Source organism: Narcine bancroftii, chromosome 14 (genome assembly GCF_036971445.1).
Source record: "Narcine bancroftii isolate sNarBan1 chromosome 14, sNarBan1.hap1, whole genome shotgun sequence".
NCBI lineage: Eukaryota > Metazoa > Chordata > Chondrichthyes > Torpediniformes > Narcinidae > Narcine > Narcine bancroftii.
In genome coordinates, this window is record NC_091482.1 from 49,134,899 (window position 1) to 49,155,464 (window position 20,566).

General features: G+C 44.7%; 1 protein-coding gene across 6 annotated transcripts in view; it reads left to right on the top strand.

Annotated features, from left to right (window-relative positions):
- Positions 1 to 20,566, top strand: part of cers3a (ceramide synthase 3a) — a 54,196-nt gene that overhangs the window by 6,652 nt on the left and 26,978 nt on the right. For 2 of the 6 annotated variants that reach the window (XM_069910677.1, XM_069910681.1), the window contains exons 1-6: positions 7,575 to 7,656; positions 8,360 to 8,466; positions 9,223 to 9,400; positions 13,817 to 13,934; positions 15,036 to 15,154; positions 16,846 to 16,903. In XM_069910677.1, the coding sequence (XP_069766778.1) occupies positions 8,451 to 8,466; positions 9,223 to 9,400; positions 13,817 to 13,934; positions 15,036 to 15,154; positions 16,846 to 16,903 (489 nt within the window). In that variant the 5' untranslated portion in view covers positions 7,575 to 7,656; positions 8,360 to 8,450. Of the gene's footprint in view, positions 1 to 7,566; positions 7,657 to 8,359; positions 8,467 to 9,222; positions 9,401 to 13,816; positions 13,935 to 15,035; positions 15,155 to 16,845; positions 16,904 to 20,566 lie in introns of those variants that run through there. The other 4 variants (XM_069910679.1, XM_069910680.1, XM_069910678.1 and 1 more) reach the window with 3 other exon arrangements.

Here is a 20,566-nt window from a genome sequence, read left to right on the forward strand (position 1 = left end):
CAAACTTGGAGTCGAGACAGCATGGAACAGGTCCTATTGTCCAACTCATCCATGCTGATCAAGCAGGTATTCTGGGATAGTCCAATAGCTTCTGGAAGAATTTAGGGAATTCTATTCCCTTTTAATGGTCTGTGGATATATATGCTGGGCTTCCTACTGCTTGGTGTAAAGCTTGTTTCTTTCTGGACATATGTGTCTCCCTTTTGTTTGAGATGTACAACAGAGAAAATGGCCCTTCACCAAATCCAGCTGACCATCATTAGCCCATTTATGTGAATCCCACACAAATCCCATTTCACTTCTCCCACCCCTACATTTCCATTGACTCCCCCCCCCTCCCCCCCAGATTCTTACACTCTAGGGGCAATTTTCAGCACCCAGATAACTTGGACATCTTTGGGATCTTTATTAGCCCTTTTGACCTGCGAGCCAATGCCGCCCACTTACTCGCACCGTGAAGGGTGGGAGGAAACTGGAGTCCCCAGGTAAAACCCACGCAGGCATGGGGAGAAGATGCTGTTTGGGGGGAGTTGTGTAATTGGGTGGCACGGACTTGTGGGCCTGATACCGTGCCATATGTCTAAATATAAAATTTTTAACAATGAGTGTGTTGGCCCCAGTAAATTGACTCTGCTGTGCAAGTAAGTGGCAGAATCAAGACATTATTGGCAGGAATGTGGGAAGGATAAAATAGTGTTAATGTGAAAGTGTAGTTGACAGAAGGGTTCGTTGCCACACTGCATGACTTTACGAAATGTCTTTCAAAGAACATTGCACAAGATTGTTTAGTTGTGGGGTGTGGCCTGTTAGAAAATTTCCCACATTATTTTAATGAAAGAAAGCCCTGAGCAACACTATCAGGTTGTTAATAATGGGATTGTGATCTTTTCCAGTGATTAATACACCTGGTTCTTGACCTGTCTTAATTCTTGGAAGTTGAACGTCATGGATATCAAACAAGGCATTTTACATCGTACTTTTGTATTTCAGAAGTGCTCCTGTTCACTGCTAGTCGCTGCAGTCAATGTGGAGAGGGAAACAAAGTTAACGTTTAAGGTCAAAGACCCTTTACCTCGAGGGTTCAGATGCTTCTCAATTTGCTGAGAATTTCCAGCATTTTCTAATTAAAAAAAATTCTTTATTGACACAGCATTGTAACAGGGCCCTTCCGGTCCACAAACACACCCTGCCCGAAAACACCCATGTGACCAGTTAATCTACCAAACCTGTATGTTGTTGGAATGTGGGAGGGAACTGGAAACCCACAGCGAGGACGTACAAACTCCTTACAGACAGTGCCAGTTTCCAACGTGGGTTGCTGGCACTGTCTAGCATCGTGCTAACTACTGCATTAACCATCTCCCTTCAGGTGCCATGCCGTTGGGCGTGGGCGATCATGTCTCTCCATCTGTCACAATCCCTGACCCTCCGGATTGTAGTCGTTGCCTCCCCTGTTTACCTTCGGTGAAGGCTCCATTTTTGAGCTGAGACCATAGTCGATGCTGAGTTCACAATTATACAAGGGGGAAAATATTGAAGTGGTTTCCCGTTGCCTTCTTCAGCTGCAGTGTCCACACTGGATGGGTAACCCTGGCTACTGATCAGCAGTTTAATCTGCCCAGTGATTTTAGTTTTACAGCCATAAATTGCAATTTGTAGAATCTGCTTGTAAAAACCATCCACCATCTGCAATCCATGGCCTCACATCATCCTGATTGGGAGGCTAAACAGGTCCTACACCTTGCCACTTGTGACCTGTAGGGTATCAGATGGAAGGAAAGCCTTGCATGTCTTTTTGCTGAGCATTAACCATGCTGCCCCTATTTTGTTTTAGATTTCCAGCCATGTGCAGTTTTTTTCCTTGAATTTGAATGTATTCTTTGTGGCTACAATTTATACTATAAATGTAAAGATTGATTTGTGCAACCGTGTGAATTTTGCCAATTTGTATCTTGCAGCGTTTGGCTGTACTGAACAGGTGTTATCATTTTGGGTAATGTAATTAGCGATAGATATGTTGCTGGAGTATTTACCTCGTTCATCCTTTGCTTTGTCTCAGTTAATCTCGGCACATCTTGAGAACACGCCCACTTGTCCTCCCTCCCCATCATTCGGGGTCACCTACTGCATCCGGTGGTCCCGTTGTGGTCTCCTCTACGTCAGGGAGATTGGGCGATCGCATCGTTGAGCACCTCTGTTCTGTCTGCCACAACAGCACAGATCTCCCAGTGGCCATCCTTTTTAATTCCCTGTCCTTGCTGACATGCCTGTCCAAGGAATTCTATATGGCCAGACTGAGACCACCCGCAAATTGGAGGAACAGCACCTCATCTTCTGTCTGGGCTCCCTCTAACTGATCTCCTTTCACAAAGCCAAAATCATTTTTCACTTATCTTTATCATATCCAATTAACACCTTTTGTTGGTCGGACACCTCCCCCTGTCAGTCTCCAGTCTTTATTCTGACGTCTTCCTGTTCTTTATTTATTCCTTGAAGAAGGGCTCAGGCCCGAAACGGTGGTAATATATCTTTACCTCCTAAGGAAGCTGTGAGATTGGCTGAGTTCCTCCAACATTTTTTTGTTTTTAACTAGTTAAGTGGACTCCAAGGTACTTGGTGCACACTACTCTCTCCACTACTGAGTTGTTGATGTACAGTGGAGGGTGGTCGTTCCTGGCCCTCCAGTCCCTTTGTAAGCAGGGCATGCCCAAGAAGTTGTCCACACCTATGATTCCCAGATCCCTCTGTTCTACCACAGTCCTCAGTGCCCGACCATTTACCATGTATGTCCTTTCTTGGTTTGTCCTTCCAAAATAGGATGACAAACAACAGTGGTCTCAGCACTGATCCCTGAGGCACACTACTTGTCACAGGCTTCCAGTCTGAGAAGCAATCATCTCTCAATACTCTCGTTTCCAGTTTCCCCTTTTTCTTAAACAAAACATTTATTTCAACAACCACATGACAAAACACAACTATACACAGAACTACATCTAAACAAACGACTGAAGGGAAAGAAAAATCCGTGATCGGCAGTAAATCAAAACTGCATCTCTAGTACATGAACTTTATATTTCAAATTAAAACCCCGTTGTCCGTATCTATGACAGACTCGATCCCCTGAGGGGCCCACTGTTCCCAGAACTTGGCCACCATTCCCCCAGATACCGTGTGCTCTCTCTCTCTCTCTCTCTCTCTCTCTCCCAACAACACCGAAAGAGGGGCAGGCAGTCAGCTCGTCCAGAATCCTCGATGGCCTGCCTTCTCGACCCATGAGTAGCCCAGCTTCATCAAGCCTAGCGACAACTTCACAACCACAAGGGGATCCTCCGAGGGCCCAACACCCCACCACCTCCGTCCACACCAGGCTACCGTAGGTCAGGATCATGAGGCTAAAGAACAGGCAGATCTTTCCCCTCTTGCTCCTCCCTGCCCGTCCAAATGAATGGGCTCACCAGCAGCTCTCTTCTGTAAATGCCAGGTTAGATGCTAGTGTAGTGACTATTGCTGAAACAGCTCGAGGCACAGCTGGTTCTGGAGCACGTCTTCGTCGCGACACCTGGGATGTTGTCTGGCCCTCTGCCCTTTGTTACCTCCCGTGCCATCAGTATCAAGGCTGCTGTGATGGTGAGAATCTTGGGAGAAGGCAAGATGGACTACTTAGTTGGCATGTAACCGAACAGGGTACTGAATATTTCAGTCTTGTCCTTTCTCTCGCATGCTGGGCCTCTGTGGTGTTGAGGAAGGGTTTGCTTTTGGAACTTCTACGAGTGATGTAACAGTCACGTGACGTGCTTTGACCTCAGCCATTGGTGGTGAGATCGCACCGTCCAAGCTGTTTCTGTTGTTTAATGCACACCACCAGGTTCAGGAACAGCTGTTACCCCTCCACCATCAGATTCTTCGACAACAAACTCAGAGACTCATTTAATAAGGACTCTTATTTGCACTTTATTGATTTAAAAAAAAATTTGTATTGCACAGTCAATTTGTTCACTTTTCTTTATCTGCTTACATGTGTATGTTGAGTACAGTTTTTTTTTGCATAACTATTAAGTGGTAATTCTGCAACACCCACAGGAAAAAGAATCTCAAGGTTGTATGTGGTGCCATGTATATACTCGGACAATAAATCTGAAATCTTCTGTGTCACTTGGTAGCTCCTCATTTTCAGATATGCTGTGCGCTGCTCCCAGCAAGCCCTTCTGCACCCTTCATTCAGCCAAGGTTGAATCTTAAATTTAAATTTAGACATACAGCACAGTAACAGGCCTTTTTGGTCCACGAGCCCGTGCCGCCCAATTACACCAAATTGACCTACAACCCCTGGTACATTTTTGAAGGGTGGGGGGAAAACCTATCCAGGCACGGGGAGAATGTACAAACTTCTTACGGACAGCACCCGATTCGAACCCCAGTCCCAATCACTGGTTCTGTGACAGTGAGGTGCTAACCTCTACACTGACCTCTCTTCCCCCAACATTAACCATGCCACCTTGGCTTGACTGTAATGGCAGGGTGGGGGGGGGTGGGGGGGACGGACGAGATATACTGGTACATGAGGCAAAGTCCTAGTAAATCTTTTCTGCACTTTTTCTATCTTTCCTGTAGTTAGGTGGCCAGAAATGTACACTATACTCCAAATGTGGCCTCACCAATGTCTTACACATCTTTATCATAACATCCCAACTCCTATACTCAATACTTTGATTTATGAAGGCCAATATGGCAAAAGCTCTCTTTACAACTCTACCTACCTGTGATGCCACTTTCAGGGAATTGTATATCTGAATTCGCAGAATCCTCTGTTCTACCACAGTCCTCAGTGCCCGACCATTTACCGTGTATGTCCTTTCTTGGTTTGTCCTTCCAAAGTAGGATGACAAACAACAGTGGTCTCAGCACTGATCCCTGAGGCACACTACTTGTCACAGGCTTCCAGTCTGATAAGCAATCATCTCTCAATACTCTCGTTTCCAGTTTCCCCTTTTTTCTTTTACAAAACATTTATTTCAACAACCACATGACAAAACACAAACTATACACAGAACTACATCTAAACAAACTACTTAAGAGAAAGAAAAATCCGTGATCAACAGTAAATCAAAACTGCCCCTCTAGTACATGAACTTTATATTTCAAATTAAAACCCCGTTGTCCATATCTATGACAGACTCGATCCCCTGAGGGGCCCACTGTTCCCAGAACTTGGCCACCATTCCCCCAGATACCGTGTGCTTCCTCTCTCCAACAACACCGAAAGAGGGGCAGGTAGTCGGCTCGTCCAGAATCCTCGACGGCTTGCCTTCTCGACCCACGAGTAGCCCAGCTTCATCAAGCCCAGCGACAACTTCACAACCACAAGGGGATCCTCCGAGGGCCCGACACCCCACCACCCCCGTCCACACCGGGCTACCGTAGGTCAAGAGCATGAGGCTAAAGTACAGGCAGATCTTTCCCCTCTTGCTCCACCCTGCCCATCCAAATGAATGGGCTCACCAGCAGCTCTCTTCTGTAAATGCCAGGGAATCTGGGGTAGAAAGGCTGGGAACTCTGTATTCTTAGACACCAGCACTGAGGAATTATAGTGGGTATGTGAAGAACTGTGGGTGAAATCCAAACACCCTTTATTCCAAAATGTTGCCTATAAGCTTCTGTTTAACTTGGCCACAGGCCCTTGCCCAGTGTATCACCTGACATTTATTTTCTGATTGGCTTTGTTAACATTTAGTTGTGGTCGTTTTAAAATCTAAACTGTGAGTTGAAGTTCAAACTGAAAGAAAGGCAATGACATTGACGTCCTGTCTTTAAAGCAGTAAACCCATGGGTATTATGACTGTTGGATTAAAATCTCTTGAAGGATGTTACTCACTAGACCTGGTTCTTGTACCATAATTCTGTTCTGTGCAGTGCAGAATGGAACATCATCGTTGTCCAGGAGTTACCGTAGACCACCTTTTCAAATATAGTCCCTTGCACCAAGATACAGAGGAAGAGCTTTGTTTTGCATTCTTTCTAGGCAAGCCAACCCATACCTGAGTAGAACAGGTAGTGTGAAGAATATTAGTGCAAAAATAAAAGTATTATAGAGGAAAAAGTTCAGTTAAAACAATGCAAAATGCAAATTTTTTTTACTAATGATAGACCCGTTCACTAGCCTGATAACAGGATGGAAACCGTCCCTGAATCTGGTGGTGCCTGCTTTCAAACTCGTATTTCTCTACCTGCTGGCTGGTGCAAGAAGAGAGTGAGCAAAGGTGGGATGAGGCTTTTTATATGCTGGCTTTTCTTCCAAAATAGTGGAAGAGAAGGGGAAGTTGATGGACATGATGATGTTCACCTCATTACAGGAAGGATGTGGAAGCTATGGAGAGAGTGCAGAGGAGACTTAACAGGATGTTGCCTGGATTAGAAAATATAGGCAATGTTCGCAGAGCTGGGGCTTTTCTCTTTGGAGCAAAGAAGGATGATTTTAAAATATTTATTGATTTGAATAAAGAACGTATACAAGCAAAAAAAAAGGGTACAATTCGATAAATTGATACAAACAGTTATACAGAATAAATAAAACATTCTGTATAACCGAAACATACATAAATAGTTATTCACATTCATAATTGTTTGCTTTTTAACTTAATTTTAAATCTCATTTAAGGCATTAACAATTAGACATCTCCATTATTCAATGTTCCAAATATATATAGAAAATATTCTTAAAATAAACAGTATATTCAAAGCAGATCAACCCTAAAAAAAAAACCCAACCCCAATGAAGGGGGGGAAACAGAAGAAGAAATTAGAACTTTTCAAGAAAATTCTAAAATTAAAAGGAAAGGAATTTACAAATTATTACCCTTATTTTCACTTTCTGTATCGATATTTACAATTCTCAATTAGGCAAAAGAATGATCAATTATATTATCAAGGGGGAAAAAAAGAGGAAAAAATATCCTTATACATCTAATCTAAACCCCTACCCCTAAACAAGGTTGTCAAAAGGAGGCACAGAAATCAAATGTCATCAGCCAGGAGAGAGAGAGAGAGAGAGAGAGAGAGAGAGAACACAAGGTTAAAGCATCCAAACACCTAACTATTCAAGTTAAGATAATAATCGATGAATGTGCCCCACGTCTTATAGAAGTTATTCTTTACATCTTTAATAGCAAATCTGATTTTTTTTTCCAAACTTATGTAGAACATGTTATTACTTAACCATTGTTAGTGTGCAGTAGTATCACCCTTCCATTTAATCAATCTATTCAGCTTTCAGAGAAGGGTAAAATTTGCTTTTGAGTTGAAGTCAGTAAAACACCATCTTCTTGAGAAAATCCAAATAAAGCCATTAAGGGAAAAGGTTCTACTTTAACCTTTAAAATCATCGATAAAGCTTGAAAGATGTTTTTCCAAAATTTTTATAATCTAGGGCAAGTCCAAAACCTATGAATCAATGAAGCTTCAAAACGTTTACATTTGTCACATAAATATCAGAATAGATGGGTGACTTCATAAAGGCCGACAAGATTATGAGAGGTGTTGGTATTGTAGACAGCTAGCAGTTCCCCCCTCCCCCTCCCACCACCCCCAAGGGCAGGAATAGCAAACACCAAAGGACATCTGTACAAAATGAAGGAGGAAAGTTTAGTGGAGACGTCAGGGGTAAGATTTTTGACACAATTGTGGGTGCCCAGAGTTGTCCGGGATAGGAGGGGAGGCTGGAACAATAGAGACATTTAAGAGGCACTTAGACAGGTACATTGATGAAAGAGAAATAGAGTTATGAGGTAGGAAGGGTTTAGATTTTTTTTGGTGGGAATATATAGGTCAGCACAGCATTGTGGGCTGAAGGGCTGTAATGTTCTAACTCTCTGCAATTTCTTAAGGTCTTGGGGAGAGGAATTCCACGTTAAACAAGGAGTCTGCAGATAGTGAGGAAATTGGAACGATGCGCAAAGATGCTGGAGGAACTCAACGGGTCATTGCAGCATTCATGGAAAGCAATGCTGCCTCAAAACGTCAACTTCCTATGGTTTTCCATAGATGCTGCGTGACCTGTTGAGTTTCTCCAGAACCTCTGTGTATTGTTTCAGTTCCGATACCACCCAGACAGGACACTTTCTACAAAAATCGGTAAGAGACGCTGAGGGCTTGCAGAGATTTTTTTTGGCCTCCAAGGAAGTAGAGACATTTGTGTCTTTTGTTGGCTGTTATGTAAACGTGGTTGGACCAGGACAGAATCCAGTGTTTGATGATTAAACAAAGTTAGTTGTGAGCCCTCACGTGCACCGGTCCTTGTCCCAGAAACCTTGATTGAAAAGCTGTTTCAGCCAATCCTATTCTCCCATTTGGATTTTTGCCATAGTCATGCTGCCAAATTTAGGAGTCATCTTCCCGAGCCTAGTGTCTGATTCCTCTACGACTCTCACCACTCATCTGTTACGCCTGTTGCAGTGATGAGCAAGTTGGCCAGTAAGTCCAAACTACTGCCAAGTTGGCCTTCTCTTTACTGCTGAATTGTTCCTGAATATTTCTTTAAAAGCAAGGTTTGTTTCTGAATTTAATTCTTTGTTGAGACGTTCGTTTTTTTTTTGTATCGTAGAAACAATTCTGGAAACCCAAATTTCACGTACAAATGCAATGAATTCAAATGAGGGTCTGTTAATTCATTTGGGAAGGCAACTAGTGCTGCACAGCTCATGGGGTTAGTGGGAACTGCATTCAGTTACTGTCCACGTGCCCAACACTGTATGGGTGTTACAGCAGGTATGGTCGGTGCAGTCCAGTGGATGAAGATTACACAAGACTTGTTTCATAGAACTTAGAACAGTACAGGCCCTTTGGCCTTGATGTGCTATTTCCTTTAAAAATATAACTACTAAAGTTACCTCTATTTTCATCCATCCTCTAGGAGTCTCTTAAATGCCCCTAATGTTTCAGCCTTCCCCACCATTTCAGGCCCCCACAACTCTGTTTACATATTTAAATAAAAACCTTATCTTACCTCTGATGTCTTCCCCTAAACTTCCCTCCTTTCACTTTGTGCAGATGTCCTCTAATGTTTGCTACTCCCACCTTGGGAAACAGGTACTGCCTGTCATAATCTTATAGACCTCTATTAAGTCTCCTCTCATCCTTCTATGCTCCAAAGAGAAAATTCATCAGGATGCTGTGTACAATTTTAACTGGAATTTACAGACGCTTGATCAATTATTGCTTTTGTTGCAGGCAGGATGTTGCAGACCCTGAATGACTGGTTTTGGTGGGATCACCTGTGGCTTCCCCGAAATCTAACCTGGGATGATCTCAAGGACCGAGAGGGCATAGTGTATGCAAAGGTCTCTCATTTATACATCACTATCTTCTATGCTCTTCTCCTTATGATAGCTCGACGCTTCTTTGAAAGGTAAAAGTCTTCTACTTGCCTAATGCTGAGGGGGGGGGTTTGTGCAAAGAGAATTTCCTGAGGCAAATGAAGTGGTAGAAGCGATCCCTGCTGGGGTGGCAAAGGGCAAGGCGGTGGGAGTGATGAGATCTCACGATTGTCACATTTCACTTGGTCTGCTGTGGTTGGTTGGGGTTGGGTGTTGGGTTTTTCCTCCTTTGTCTTTTGTCAGTGAGGTGGGCTCTGCGGTCTTCTTCAAAGGAGGTTGCTGCCCGCCGAACTGTGAGGCACCAAGATGCACGGTTTGAGGCGAGATCAGCCCACTGGCGGTGGTCAATGTGGCAGGCACCAAGAGATTTCTTTAGGCAGTCCTTGTACCTCTTCTTTGGTGCACCTCTGTCACGGTGGCCAGTGGAGAGCTCGCCATATAACATGATCTTGGGAAGGCGATGGTCCTCCATTCTGGAGACGTGACCTACCCAACCCCAACCCACCAATTTTCCCTTGCAACCGCTGCAACCATGCCTGCCTGTCCCGCATCGGACTTGTCAGCCACCAATGAGCCTGCAGCTGACGTGGACATTACCCCTCCATAAATCTTCGTCCGCGAAGCCAAGCCAAAGAAAAAAGAAAGAAAAGAAATCCACAGAGGAAACACAGAAGGTGTCCTCAGAATTCTGTGTTTTGCCTCTGACACTGAGGGTGCAGTGTTTCTGATTATTAGCACCTGCAAATGAACTGTAGAATTGGCAAGTGAAATGTTGTAGATACTGTGTTCAGGGATGACCTTCTGGAACCTTTGCTGTGGTTCTCAACCTGGAGTCTGTGTCTAGTGAAGAGGTAAGTTTTAATAAGCTGTTTCTCCAGGAATGAGAGCGAGATCAACAAAAGAGTTGCGGAGACAGATCCATCAAGAGCGTGCCAGCGAACAAGTAGAAACTCCCCTCGCCCTTCATTTCATTCCAGGCCTTGTTCCCTTCCAGAGAGCTGGCTTTGTTTGTCATGGGCATTGTATTCTGCACCACAGAGGTTTGTGAAGGCAAGGCCATTAGGATTTTTAAAGGGAGTAATTATCAGAGAACTGAAGGCTCTGGGGGATTGGTGCAGAGGAAGAGATGAAGCCTGGGACAGGTCAACAGGTTGAATGATGGGGCAGATCTGAGGGGCTAAGTGGGCTCTTGCTTGTGTGTGGACTCCACGATAACAGAACTTGTATTTCACTAATTACTTATAAACATTGTAAAGCTCCTCAAAATTAAATGTATTGTAATATTCACACAATACAGTAAAATCCCTCGTTTCTGGATCTTATGGGAATTGGTAGATGCTGGATAAGTGTATTTTCCGGTTGCTTGAGACTTGCAATGCCTAACTAATACACCTGGATTAAGAATAAACAGTTTAAAAGTTAAAAAATACTATGCCGTCCCTGCACTGAACAAACTTCACTTGCATGAATATATAAACTTTAAAGCATTTTACTTTATTTTCAGTCACATTCTTAGAAAACATTTCCCCCTCCGTGGAAACATTATAGATAATTTAAGCCCCCTCTATGCCCCCACCCCACCCCCTAAGTTTACAGATAAAGCCTCTGACCGGGGCGACTCTTACTAAGCAGGAATAAAGAGACACTTTGAGAGTCATCCCAATGGCAAGTGGCATCCAACCAACTCTTCATCCTGGGCGACGCCCTTGCTGCTTCACACAACTTTATTCAAACAGCTGCTACAAGCAAAGCCTGACCAAGGCCCCCCCCCCCCCCCACCCCTCCGCTGGCTGAATCTTCATCTTCACCAAAGGTTTATGTGCTATTTTGGAGAACATTAACTTTTACAATTTTTAAACGTGAGTATTTTTGCCTATTATTTTGTTCTTAATTAACTTAATCTTTTTACCATTTATTTTCCTTGAATTTTTTTTTGCTGGTGGCTTGAGGCTGCCAGTTGCTTGAATTCCAGATACCAGGAGTTTTACTGTATTATGGTAATAAAACAAAATTCATGAGCCCTGCGCATAAACTGGTAGGCTTCCCCAAAAATGTTGTCAGGTTGGTTCCTCTGCCTTTCTAATACAAACTATGAACCCCTCCCAGATGCAAACCCAAAGCTACATTGCTTCCCTTGACAGGCGATTACCAATGACCTTCTGTTGTTAAACGTGAATGCTCCATCTGAATCTTGGGAGTTTCATTCGCTCTTTCCTTCTCATTGGACTTGGCTGGGAACTAATATTGTGACGATGAAAGGGTTTGCCCTTCTCTCTGACTCCATCTATGCATGGAGCTGCAATCAGATGTAAAGTGTATTTATCTACAGAAGGGGTCACTGGTGCAATCTGTTCAGAGGTGACTGCAAGTTAATAGTTCACCAGATGCAGCTCTTCAGTACTCTGTGTCTGTGTTGAATTATTTACCTGAGCACATAATCAGGCCATCAAACACCAAGGCTGCAGCTTTGTTTTTCAGATCATCTCAACACTAACACAATGACTTTTAGTCGTCCTATAGACCATTTAATCTTTAAATTGACAGACCCACCGTAAACAACGTTTCTCTATTTCCACGGTGAATTTGGAGCATTCCCTCTTATTCAGGGATGTTACCAGCAGACTCGATAACCAAGTTGTACCATCTTGCCACTCGGGAATTTCCTAATGCAGAAGGCTCCCTTGTGGAGCCCAGCATAATGAGTGGGCAGCTCGTTATTAGTCTAACGCAGCCCTTCTCAACAGAGGCTGCGCAGCCCCCCAACTCGGGGGAGACAACACATTTGGGGAGGGGGAAATCAAGGAGTATAGAGGGGGTATGAGAGAATTAAAGAAGAAACCAATGAGCCTGACAGGGGGGAGCCTATAAACTTTGAGTAGAGTTCTAAGAGGGCCATAGCCAACAAAAGCTAAGAGTGGCTTGTCCACATTGGATAACTTGGGAATCCCCGATTGATTTCAGAGGGTACAATATTTTACGGTAAATTGAAATGTAACCCCTTCCCAAATTCTTTGTGGCAAAATGGTAAAAATCCCAATACACAGCAGTGGCTTTAAGAAACAAACTTTTTAACCTCTTCCGAAAATCATAAATAATTTTTTGGACGAAAAGTAATCTTCATATCAGGGCTCCTGATAGATTGTAGGTGATTGATCAGGAAATTATTAATGCGATGTGCTCCATCTTAATCTAGTGACGAGGTCATCGAGATGAAGTTTCATAGAAGAATGAAATTATACATTTTGGTGATTGGAATGATGGGGGCAAGTAAAAGGGTGGAAGGGTCAGAGTTCATTGGGGAAGATTGGACAGGCCAGGCTTGTATCTGCTGGAGTTCCAAAGAATTAAAAGAGGCTTGATTGAAGTACACAAGATCAGGAGTGTCCTTGACATGGAAGAAGTGAGAGAATTTAACTTTATCTTTCTTGTGGGCCCTTTCGGCTCACGAGCCCAATTCACCTACAACCTCGGCATGTTTTGAAGAGTGGGATGAAACCAGAGTGCCCGAAGGAAACATGGGGACGACATACAAACTCCTTATGGACAGCGCTGGATTTGAACTGATGGAGTAACAGTGTTGCACTAACTGCTGTGCTAACCACAATCTTGCTGTTTTTAAAAATGTGTGGTTATCCATTCAAGACGGCTGAAGCAAAATAATTTCTCGGAGTCTTGGAGACTCTTTGACTCTTACTCAGAGGTAAATAAATTTGTTAGCAAAGCAAGGAAAGATGACCGAGGGAGGTAGTGCAATGATTACCATCAGATATGATCATATTAAACTGTGGAACTGAACGACATTAAATTTTAAATTTAGACATGCAGCACGAGTCCATGCTGCCCAATTTACACCCAATTAACCGACATCCCCCAGGTCGTTTCGAACGGTGGGAGGAATCCGAAGCCCCCGGGGAAAACCCACGCAGAAATGGGGAGAACATACAAACTCATTGCAGACAGCACAGGATTCAAACCTCAATCGCTGGTGCCGTAAATCGCTAACTTGCATGTCTGAATGGAAGATGTAGGGAAATGTAGAGACAAAAAAAAGATGGGATTGTTCTGACGCGGTGAGTGAATTGATATTTAAGTTTATAATAAATTGTGAAGAGCTTCTATGGAGAAAGTAAAGTAATGTTGTTTCCTCTGGCATACTCGTCTGTGGCCAGCAAAGGCACATTAAAGCCAGTTCCAGTGGTGATTGACGTGCTGTGAACTCAAATGCACTGCCTGGAAGTGGAAGAAAAGCTAGTGGCAAACATTCAAAATGAAACTGAGAAAATACTTGACTTGGGGAAACATGCTGAAGCTTTGGAAACAGAATGTGGTTGGGCAGCTCACGCAAAGAGCATCGTGGTGCTGAGGAGCTCCTATTTGCACCAGGGTGAATGATAACCAAGGCTGACCCTAGCTGAATGTTTTACCATGGGGCACGTTTCCACCCACAGGTACGTCGCGACGCCACTTGCCAAAATCATGGGCATTAAGGAGAAAGTCCGATTAAAGGCTTCCCAGAACTCTGTTTTCGAAAACTTCTTTATCTCATTTTCAAAACATCCAAATAAGGTAAGGGCTGTTTTTCATTTGAATTTCAAAACTGTTTTTATTTTCAAAACAAAATGGCAATAAAACAAAAAAAACCAGTATCTCAGTGCATTTATTTAGCCTGCACAGAGGCAAGTTAATAAGACGACGAGTCTTGGCTATGTTTAGGATTTATTATTTCTGATGATTAATAGCCACGTGTAATGGGGAGGACATCTCTACAGTTCAGGAGGTTTGACTTCATTTCCAGCTGAGGGATTTGATGTGTGTAGTGATTTTGGTGAAAACCATGAGACCGTGGATAAGATAAAGAACAAGACTGGACAACAATTTTTTCCCCAAAAGGTTTGCTTCCTGATTTCCTGATCCCACTTCCTCATGCTCTCCTGACAGCCCCACACAGTTTGTTGTTGACAAGTCTGATGGTGGAGAGGTAGCATCTGTTCCCGAACCTGGTGGAGCGAGTCTTGTGGCATCTGCACCACTTTCTTGATGGCAGCAGTGAGAACAGAGCGTGTGGCTGGGTGGTGTGGATGATTGCTGCTGCTCTCTGATGGCAGCGTTCCCCATGGATATTCTCGATGACGTGGAGGGGTTTGCCAGTGACATCCTAGGCTTTTCACTCATAGGTATTGCTGTCCCCGTATCAGACCGTGATCCAGTCAGCCCATCTGAGTTGGCCTCCCAAATTCCAGCCGGTGGCAGCCCAGGTTTGGTCAATTTCTGCTTGAATGTCAACCACTTCATCCTGTTGAAACTTATCTAAGCACTGCCAATACCCCCCCCACCCCTCCCCCATCCCTTTGCTTCTCTTTGGATTCACTTTTACATCTGATCCATAATTGATCCACTGAACTGACTTCCCAGTTCCCTTTCCTGCTATATGCCCAAAATAGATTCCTGTATTCCCATTACTTATTCCCTTTCCCCATCCCAGCAGTGAGACTTTTTCTTAAACACTTACCTCTCATCAGTCCAAAAGCCTAACCACACAACGTCTGTTCCTTTGACCAATACAATTTGTAATAATTAATTGAGGGGAGCTGTTATTTAGGTTGGCACTTAAAGAATTAAGAGAGTTTTTTTTGTTAATTTAGTTATAATTTTCTGTTACATTTTCAGTCACAGTTAGAAGGCTTGTCCAAAAAATCCAACTGTTCTGTGCGGATGGTCGAGAGATGGTTCCGAAGGAGGCGAAATCAAGACAGACCAAGCTTGTTGAAGAAATTTCGAGAAGCTTTGTAAGTTTCAGATGAGTTCCCATGTTCCCATGTTGTGGTAATTTGAGTGAATAAACTGAAATTTAAATCAGTAATGGGTGCTCTGATGTGAACAATGGAAGCTTCAAGTTTGAGGTTATTGACACATATAGTGATAAAGTTTATCTTGCAAGCAGTCTTGCTAGATAGCAAGTAAGAAATAGTACAGAAGTGCACAGAGGCATCAGCTGGTACAGATCAAAGGCCACATTGTTGTACTGTCGTGAGGTTCATTCATGAGTCTGATAACAGCAAGAGAGAAACCATCCTGTAACCTAGTGGTGTACGATCTCACATGAGTGAATTTTCCCAATGGGAAGGGTATTGAAGAGAGGGATGGGGCGAGTCTTTATTAATGGGAGTTGTAGATAAAGGGGAGTGGGACTGAGCCACATTTACATCTCCCTGTGGTATCTGGTGGACTGGGAAGCAGTTCCCGCACCACATAATAGCCCCTTTCCACTGGCAACCTGTCCCAGGAATTAACTGGGAATTTACTGGGACAGGATCCATCGGAAAAAAGGAACATTGTCGAAACCCTGGCATCAAATGATGTCATTTCACACTGGAGATTGACCGCCTCTACCCCTACTCGTATCCCCCGGCGTTTGCTGATGCCAGCATGCTGTTAAGCCAGTGGAAAAGGGACAGCAGAAAGTCACCCATTTCCAGTTGAAGGCAGATCACTCCGATCCCTGGGGATGAGTGTGTTCAGCGGAAAAGCAATTGGTATCCCAGTTAAGGGTGGCCCAGTGGAAATGGCACGAATGGGCTTCCTATCCTGGGAACTACACAGCCAATTAACTGGGAGGCCAGTGGAAAAGGGGCTGCAGATGCACCACGACAGGATACTTTCTATGGCACGTTGGCAGACATTGTTAAGGAATCCAAGTGACATTCCAAGTTTCCACGGATTTCTGAAGATTCAAGATTATTTTATCATCATGTGATAAAGCAGAAACTGTGATACTACATGAAATTTCCTTTATTGCCCAACGCCCCTACTGACCGAGAAAGAGAAGCAAAAGAGAGTCCCCCCTGGAGTGAATGAGTGCCTGGATTTGCTTCCAGTGCTCCCACAGCCTCCGCAGCCACACAGACTTCAGTCAAAGTGCTGGTGAGAAAGGATAAAAGAGTAAAGCCAGTTGAGGATTTTGTGCCCTCTGTAAACCTCTAAAGATGGTTAATTATTACAGATAAAAAGATTGAATGAAATGAAAGTAATTGGAAGTCAGAGGGCAAACACTTCTCTCTATCTGGGGTCAAACTTTGTGATTATTGAGTGCTAGCTTCTCAGTCTCAAATTCTTGTTGAGAAATTCCTTGGAGCAGGGCTTAAGGCAGTTAGCACAACGCTGTTGCAGCACCGGCTATAAGAATCTGGGTTCGAATGCTGCGCTGTCTGAAAGGAGTCTGCACGTTCTCCCTGTGCCAGCATAGGTTTTCCTCAGGGGCTGCAGTTTCCTCCCACCGTTCAAAATGTACCGGGGTTGTTGGTCAATTGGGGGGACCTGGCTCGCGGCCCCAGAGGGCCTGTTAACGTACTGTAACGAGTTGAAGTGTGAAACAATAGCTCTTCCAGCTCTGTGTGAAAGTGACGCGCTTATATACCTGCTGTCAGTGTAGCTTATCGCGGAGAGACCACCTAAAAAAACGGGCTCTCTTGTTTTCCAGCTGGCGATGTACATTTTATCTCCTGGCATTTATTGGTGGGATCGCCGTCCTCATTGATGTAAGTATTTCACTATACTTTTTAACTGCAGTAAACTTGTTTTGATGCCTTCCTATTATGGAGTCTTCGACTGGTGGCACGGTTAGCACAATGCAGTGGCAGCGCCGGCGACCTGGGTTTGAATCCAGTGTTGTCTGTAAGGAGTCTGTACGTTCTCCCCGTGTCTGCATGGGTTTCCTCTGGGTGCTCCGGTTTCCTCCCACCCTTCAAAACACACCAGGGTGGGGTGGGGGTTTGTAGGTCAATTGGGTAGCATGGGCTCGTGATAAACCTGAGGCCTGATTGGTGGAATGGGAAGTCTGATCCAAAGGATGTTCTGCATCTTTTCTGCTCCGTGGCTGCATTAATCCCGCTGTTTGGGTGGGGGGCTGAACGTTCAACTGCCTCCAGCAGGAGCTAATGAGCAGGAGTGGTACAGAGCTCAGGTCGCAGTGTTGGAGCCAGCACTGCCTCTGGATTTGCAAGCTCTCCCTGTGTCCGCCTGGGTTTCCTTCCAAGTTCTAAAGGTATGTGGGCTGGTAGATTATTTTAAATAATTTGTCTTATAAAGAGTTACAGCTCAGTAACAGGCCCTTCTGGCTCACGAGCCCGTGCTGCCCAAGTACACCAATTAAACAACAAACTCTGTATGTTTTTGGAGGGTGGGAGTAATCCGGAGAACCTGGAGGAAACCCATGCAGGTCACGGGGCGAAAGTACAAACACCTAACGGCCAGCACCGGATTTGAAGCTGGGTCACTGGTGCTGTTATGCCAACCGCATCGCCCTCTCCGCCAAATGGACTGCCTTTCAAGCTCTACCTGAACAGGCCAGCTGGAGCCGGAGCGGTGAATGGGCACCGTACTCCCCCGTTGATGCCATGCTCAGCCTGGCTACCGGTTCACCGGCCCGAGCAACAGGATCATACTGATGGAGTCAGAAGCCAAGGAAGTGAAAGTCGTGCGGTATAAAACACTGGGGCCTCCCGCTAGAACAGTGGATCCCCGTTAAAACGTGATAGTTCAAGTCTAAAATAAATTGCATCATGAGAAAAGCGGGGTTGCACTAAATCAGGGTTTCAATAAATCATAATGAGAGTTGGAGTTAAAATATATTAATTTTTAGTAAACCGACCGTGCCCGTGCCCGGCGGCAGCCCGAGTTCAGATGCTCGACTCCGATGACTATCCGGATTGGCGTTAAATCGGGGTTCCACTGTTTTCTGTTACAAGGGGGAGGTGTCGATTCGCTATGGTGTCCTCTTTGCCCACATCAGTTGTGACTTGTGGAGCTGGCTTAGGAAACAGGTTTAACACTGGCTGCTGTCTGCAGTTTATGGGGGGTTATTGCACCCTACATCATTAAACATGCTCAGGCTATTATTACCGTCAGCATAATGGATGGTTCAAGATAAAGCACTTGTCAGGGTAATGATTTCAACCTCGAGTTAAATACTACCATAACATATAAACCAGCGTGGGGAAAATCTGTGGCCAGAAGTTGTGGGTTTTATCTTCAAAGAGGCAGGTGGGTCGGATTAGGTTCCGGTAGTTTGTGGGGCCGCTAGTGGAAGGGAGCCAAAGAGGAACGGACTCCAGAGTCTTTACTGTCAATCAGCTATGTTGTTACACCTTCAGTGACACGCGTGCCGATATTGGAATGGTGCAGAGTGCAGTGCAGCCCAGTACAGGCCCCTTTGGCCCATGATGTTTTAGATGAACCTACTCCACATCAGTCAACCTTTCCCTCCTTCACACCCACACCCTTCGGTTTTTCTTGAATCCATGTAAAAACACCAAAATGTTGGGGGAACTCAGCCGGTCTTTTCAGCATCCATAGGAGACAAAGATGTATGTTGCCGACGTTTCAGGCCTGAGCCCTTCTTCAAGGAAAAATCAGAAAGGGCTGAATATATCAGAAAGTTTTAACCACCCCCCCCCCCCCCCTTTCTTCACGTCTCTCCCCATTGCATCTCTTTTTCATACAGACGTGATAAATTCTACCTCGTCCCTTATCACATCCAATTAACACCTTTGGTTGGCCTGGATTTCTCCCCATCGAGTGAATTCTGAGACACTCTGATCTATCCGGCTTCTGCCTTTTCTGATATTTTTTCCTTGAAGACGGGCTCAGGCCCGAAACATCAGCAATATATCTGTCTCCTATAGATGCGGAACAGACCTGCTGAATTCCTCCAGCATCTCGATGTTTTGACCATAATTTTCTCTTCTTGCATCATTGTGCCTTATCTAAAAGTCTACTTGCAAGAACTGTGCCTGTGGATATTTTAAAAAAATAGTGATTTAACTGATAACTATAAATCTGTCAAACACTTTGGCAGTTTCCGCAAAGCAGGACGTCAAGCGCTGAAGAGCTGGCTCTGAATGGGCAACTAAAGCGGCATTGTCTGCAAAGAGTAGTTCACTGACAAGTTGCTCTTGTGTCTTGGTGTGAGCTTGCAGGCGCCTCAGATTGAAGAGACTGCCATCCGTGCGGTACCGGATGTAAACAGCGTCTTCATTGTTGGGGTCTTTCATGGCTTGGTTCAGCATCATGCTGAAGAAGATTGAAAAGAGGGTTGGTGCGAGAACACAGCCTTGCTTCACGCCGTTGTTAATGGAGAAGGGTTCAGAGAGCTCATTGCTGTATCTGACCCGACCTTGTTGATTTTTGTGCAGTTGGATAATCATGTTGAGGAACTTTGGGGGACATCCGATGCGCTCTAGTATTTGCCAAAGCCCTTTCCTGCTCACGGTGTCGAAGGCTTTGGTGAGGTCAACAAAGGTGATGTAGAGACCATCGTCTTCCCAAGATAGTGTTATATGGTGAGCTCTCCACTGGCCACCGTGACAGAGGTGCACCAAAGAAAAGGTACAAGGACTGCCTAAAGAAATCTCTTGGTGCCTGCCACATTGACCACCGCCAGTGGGCTGATATCGCCTCAAACCGTGCATCTTGGCGCCTCACAGTTTGGCGGGCAGCAACCTCCTTTGAAGAAGACCGCAGAGCCCACCTCACTGACAAAAGGCAAAGGAGGAAAAACCCAACACCCAACCCCAATCAACCATTTTTCCCCTGCAGCCGCTGCAACCGTGTCTGCCTGTCCCGCATCGGACTTGTCAGCCACAAACGAGCCTGCAGCTGACGTGGACTTTTACCCCCTCCATAAATCTTCGTCCGCGAAGCCAAGCCAAAGAAAAAAAATAAATCTGTCATCAGGTCTAGGGAAATTACTGGTAGGTACTGGTTTGGACTGGGACAAACAGAATAGTCAATGTATACTTGGGAGAAGAGAATGAACATAGAACACAGAACAGTGAAGGCCCTTCAGCCCACAGTGTTGTGCTGACCTATGTAAGCCTACCCAACAATCTAGTCAAGTTTATTGTCATTTGATTGCATAAGCACAACCCGATGGTGCAAAACAGGCAAGACACACAACCAGACATAGCACACATACAGACAAACAACACATACACAGATCAAGTATTCATATGTACAAATAAACATTGTTTCATGAATGTGAGAGACTCGAATGGTTAGTGTGAGCAGTTCTTTTGGTCATTCACCATTCTCACCGCCTGTGGGAAGAAGCTGTTCCTCACCCTGGTGGTGCTTGCTCTGATCCTCCTGTATCTCTTTCCCAATGGGAGCAGCTGAAGGATGCCTGGTGCATCTAATCCTTC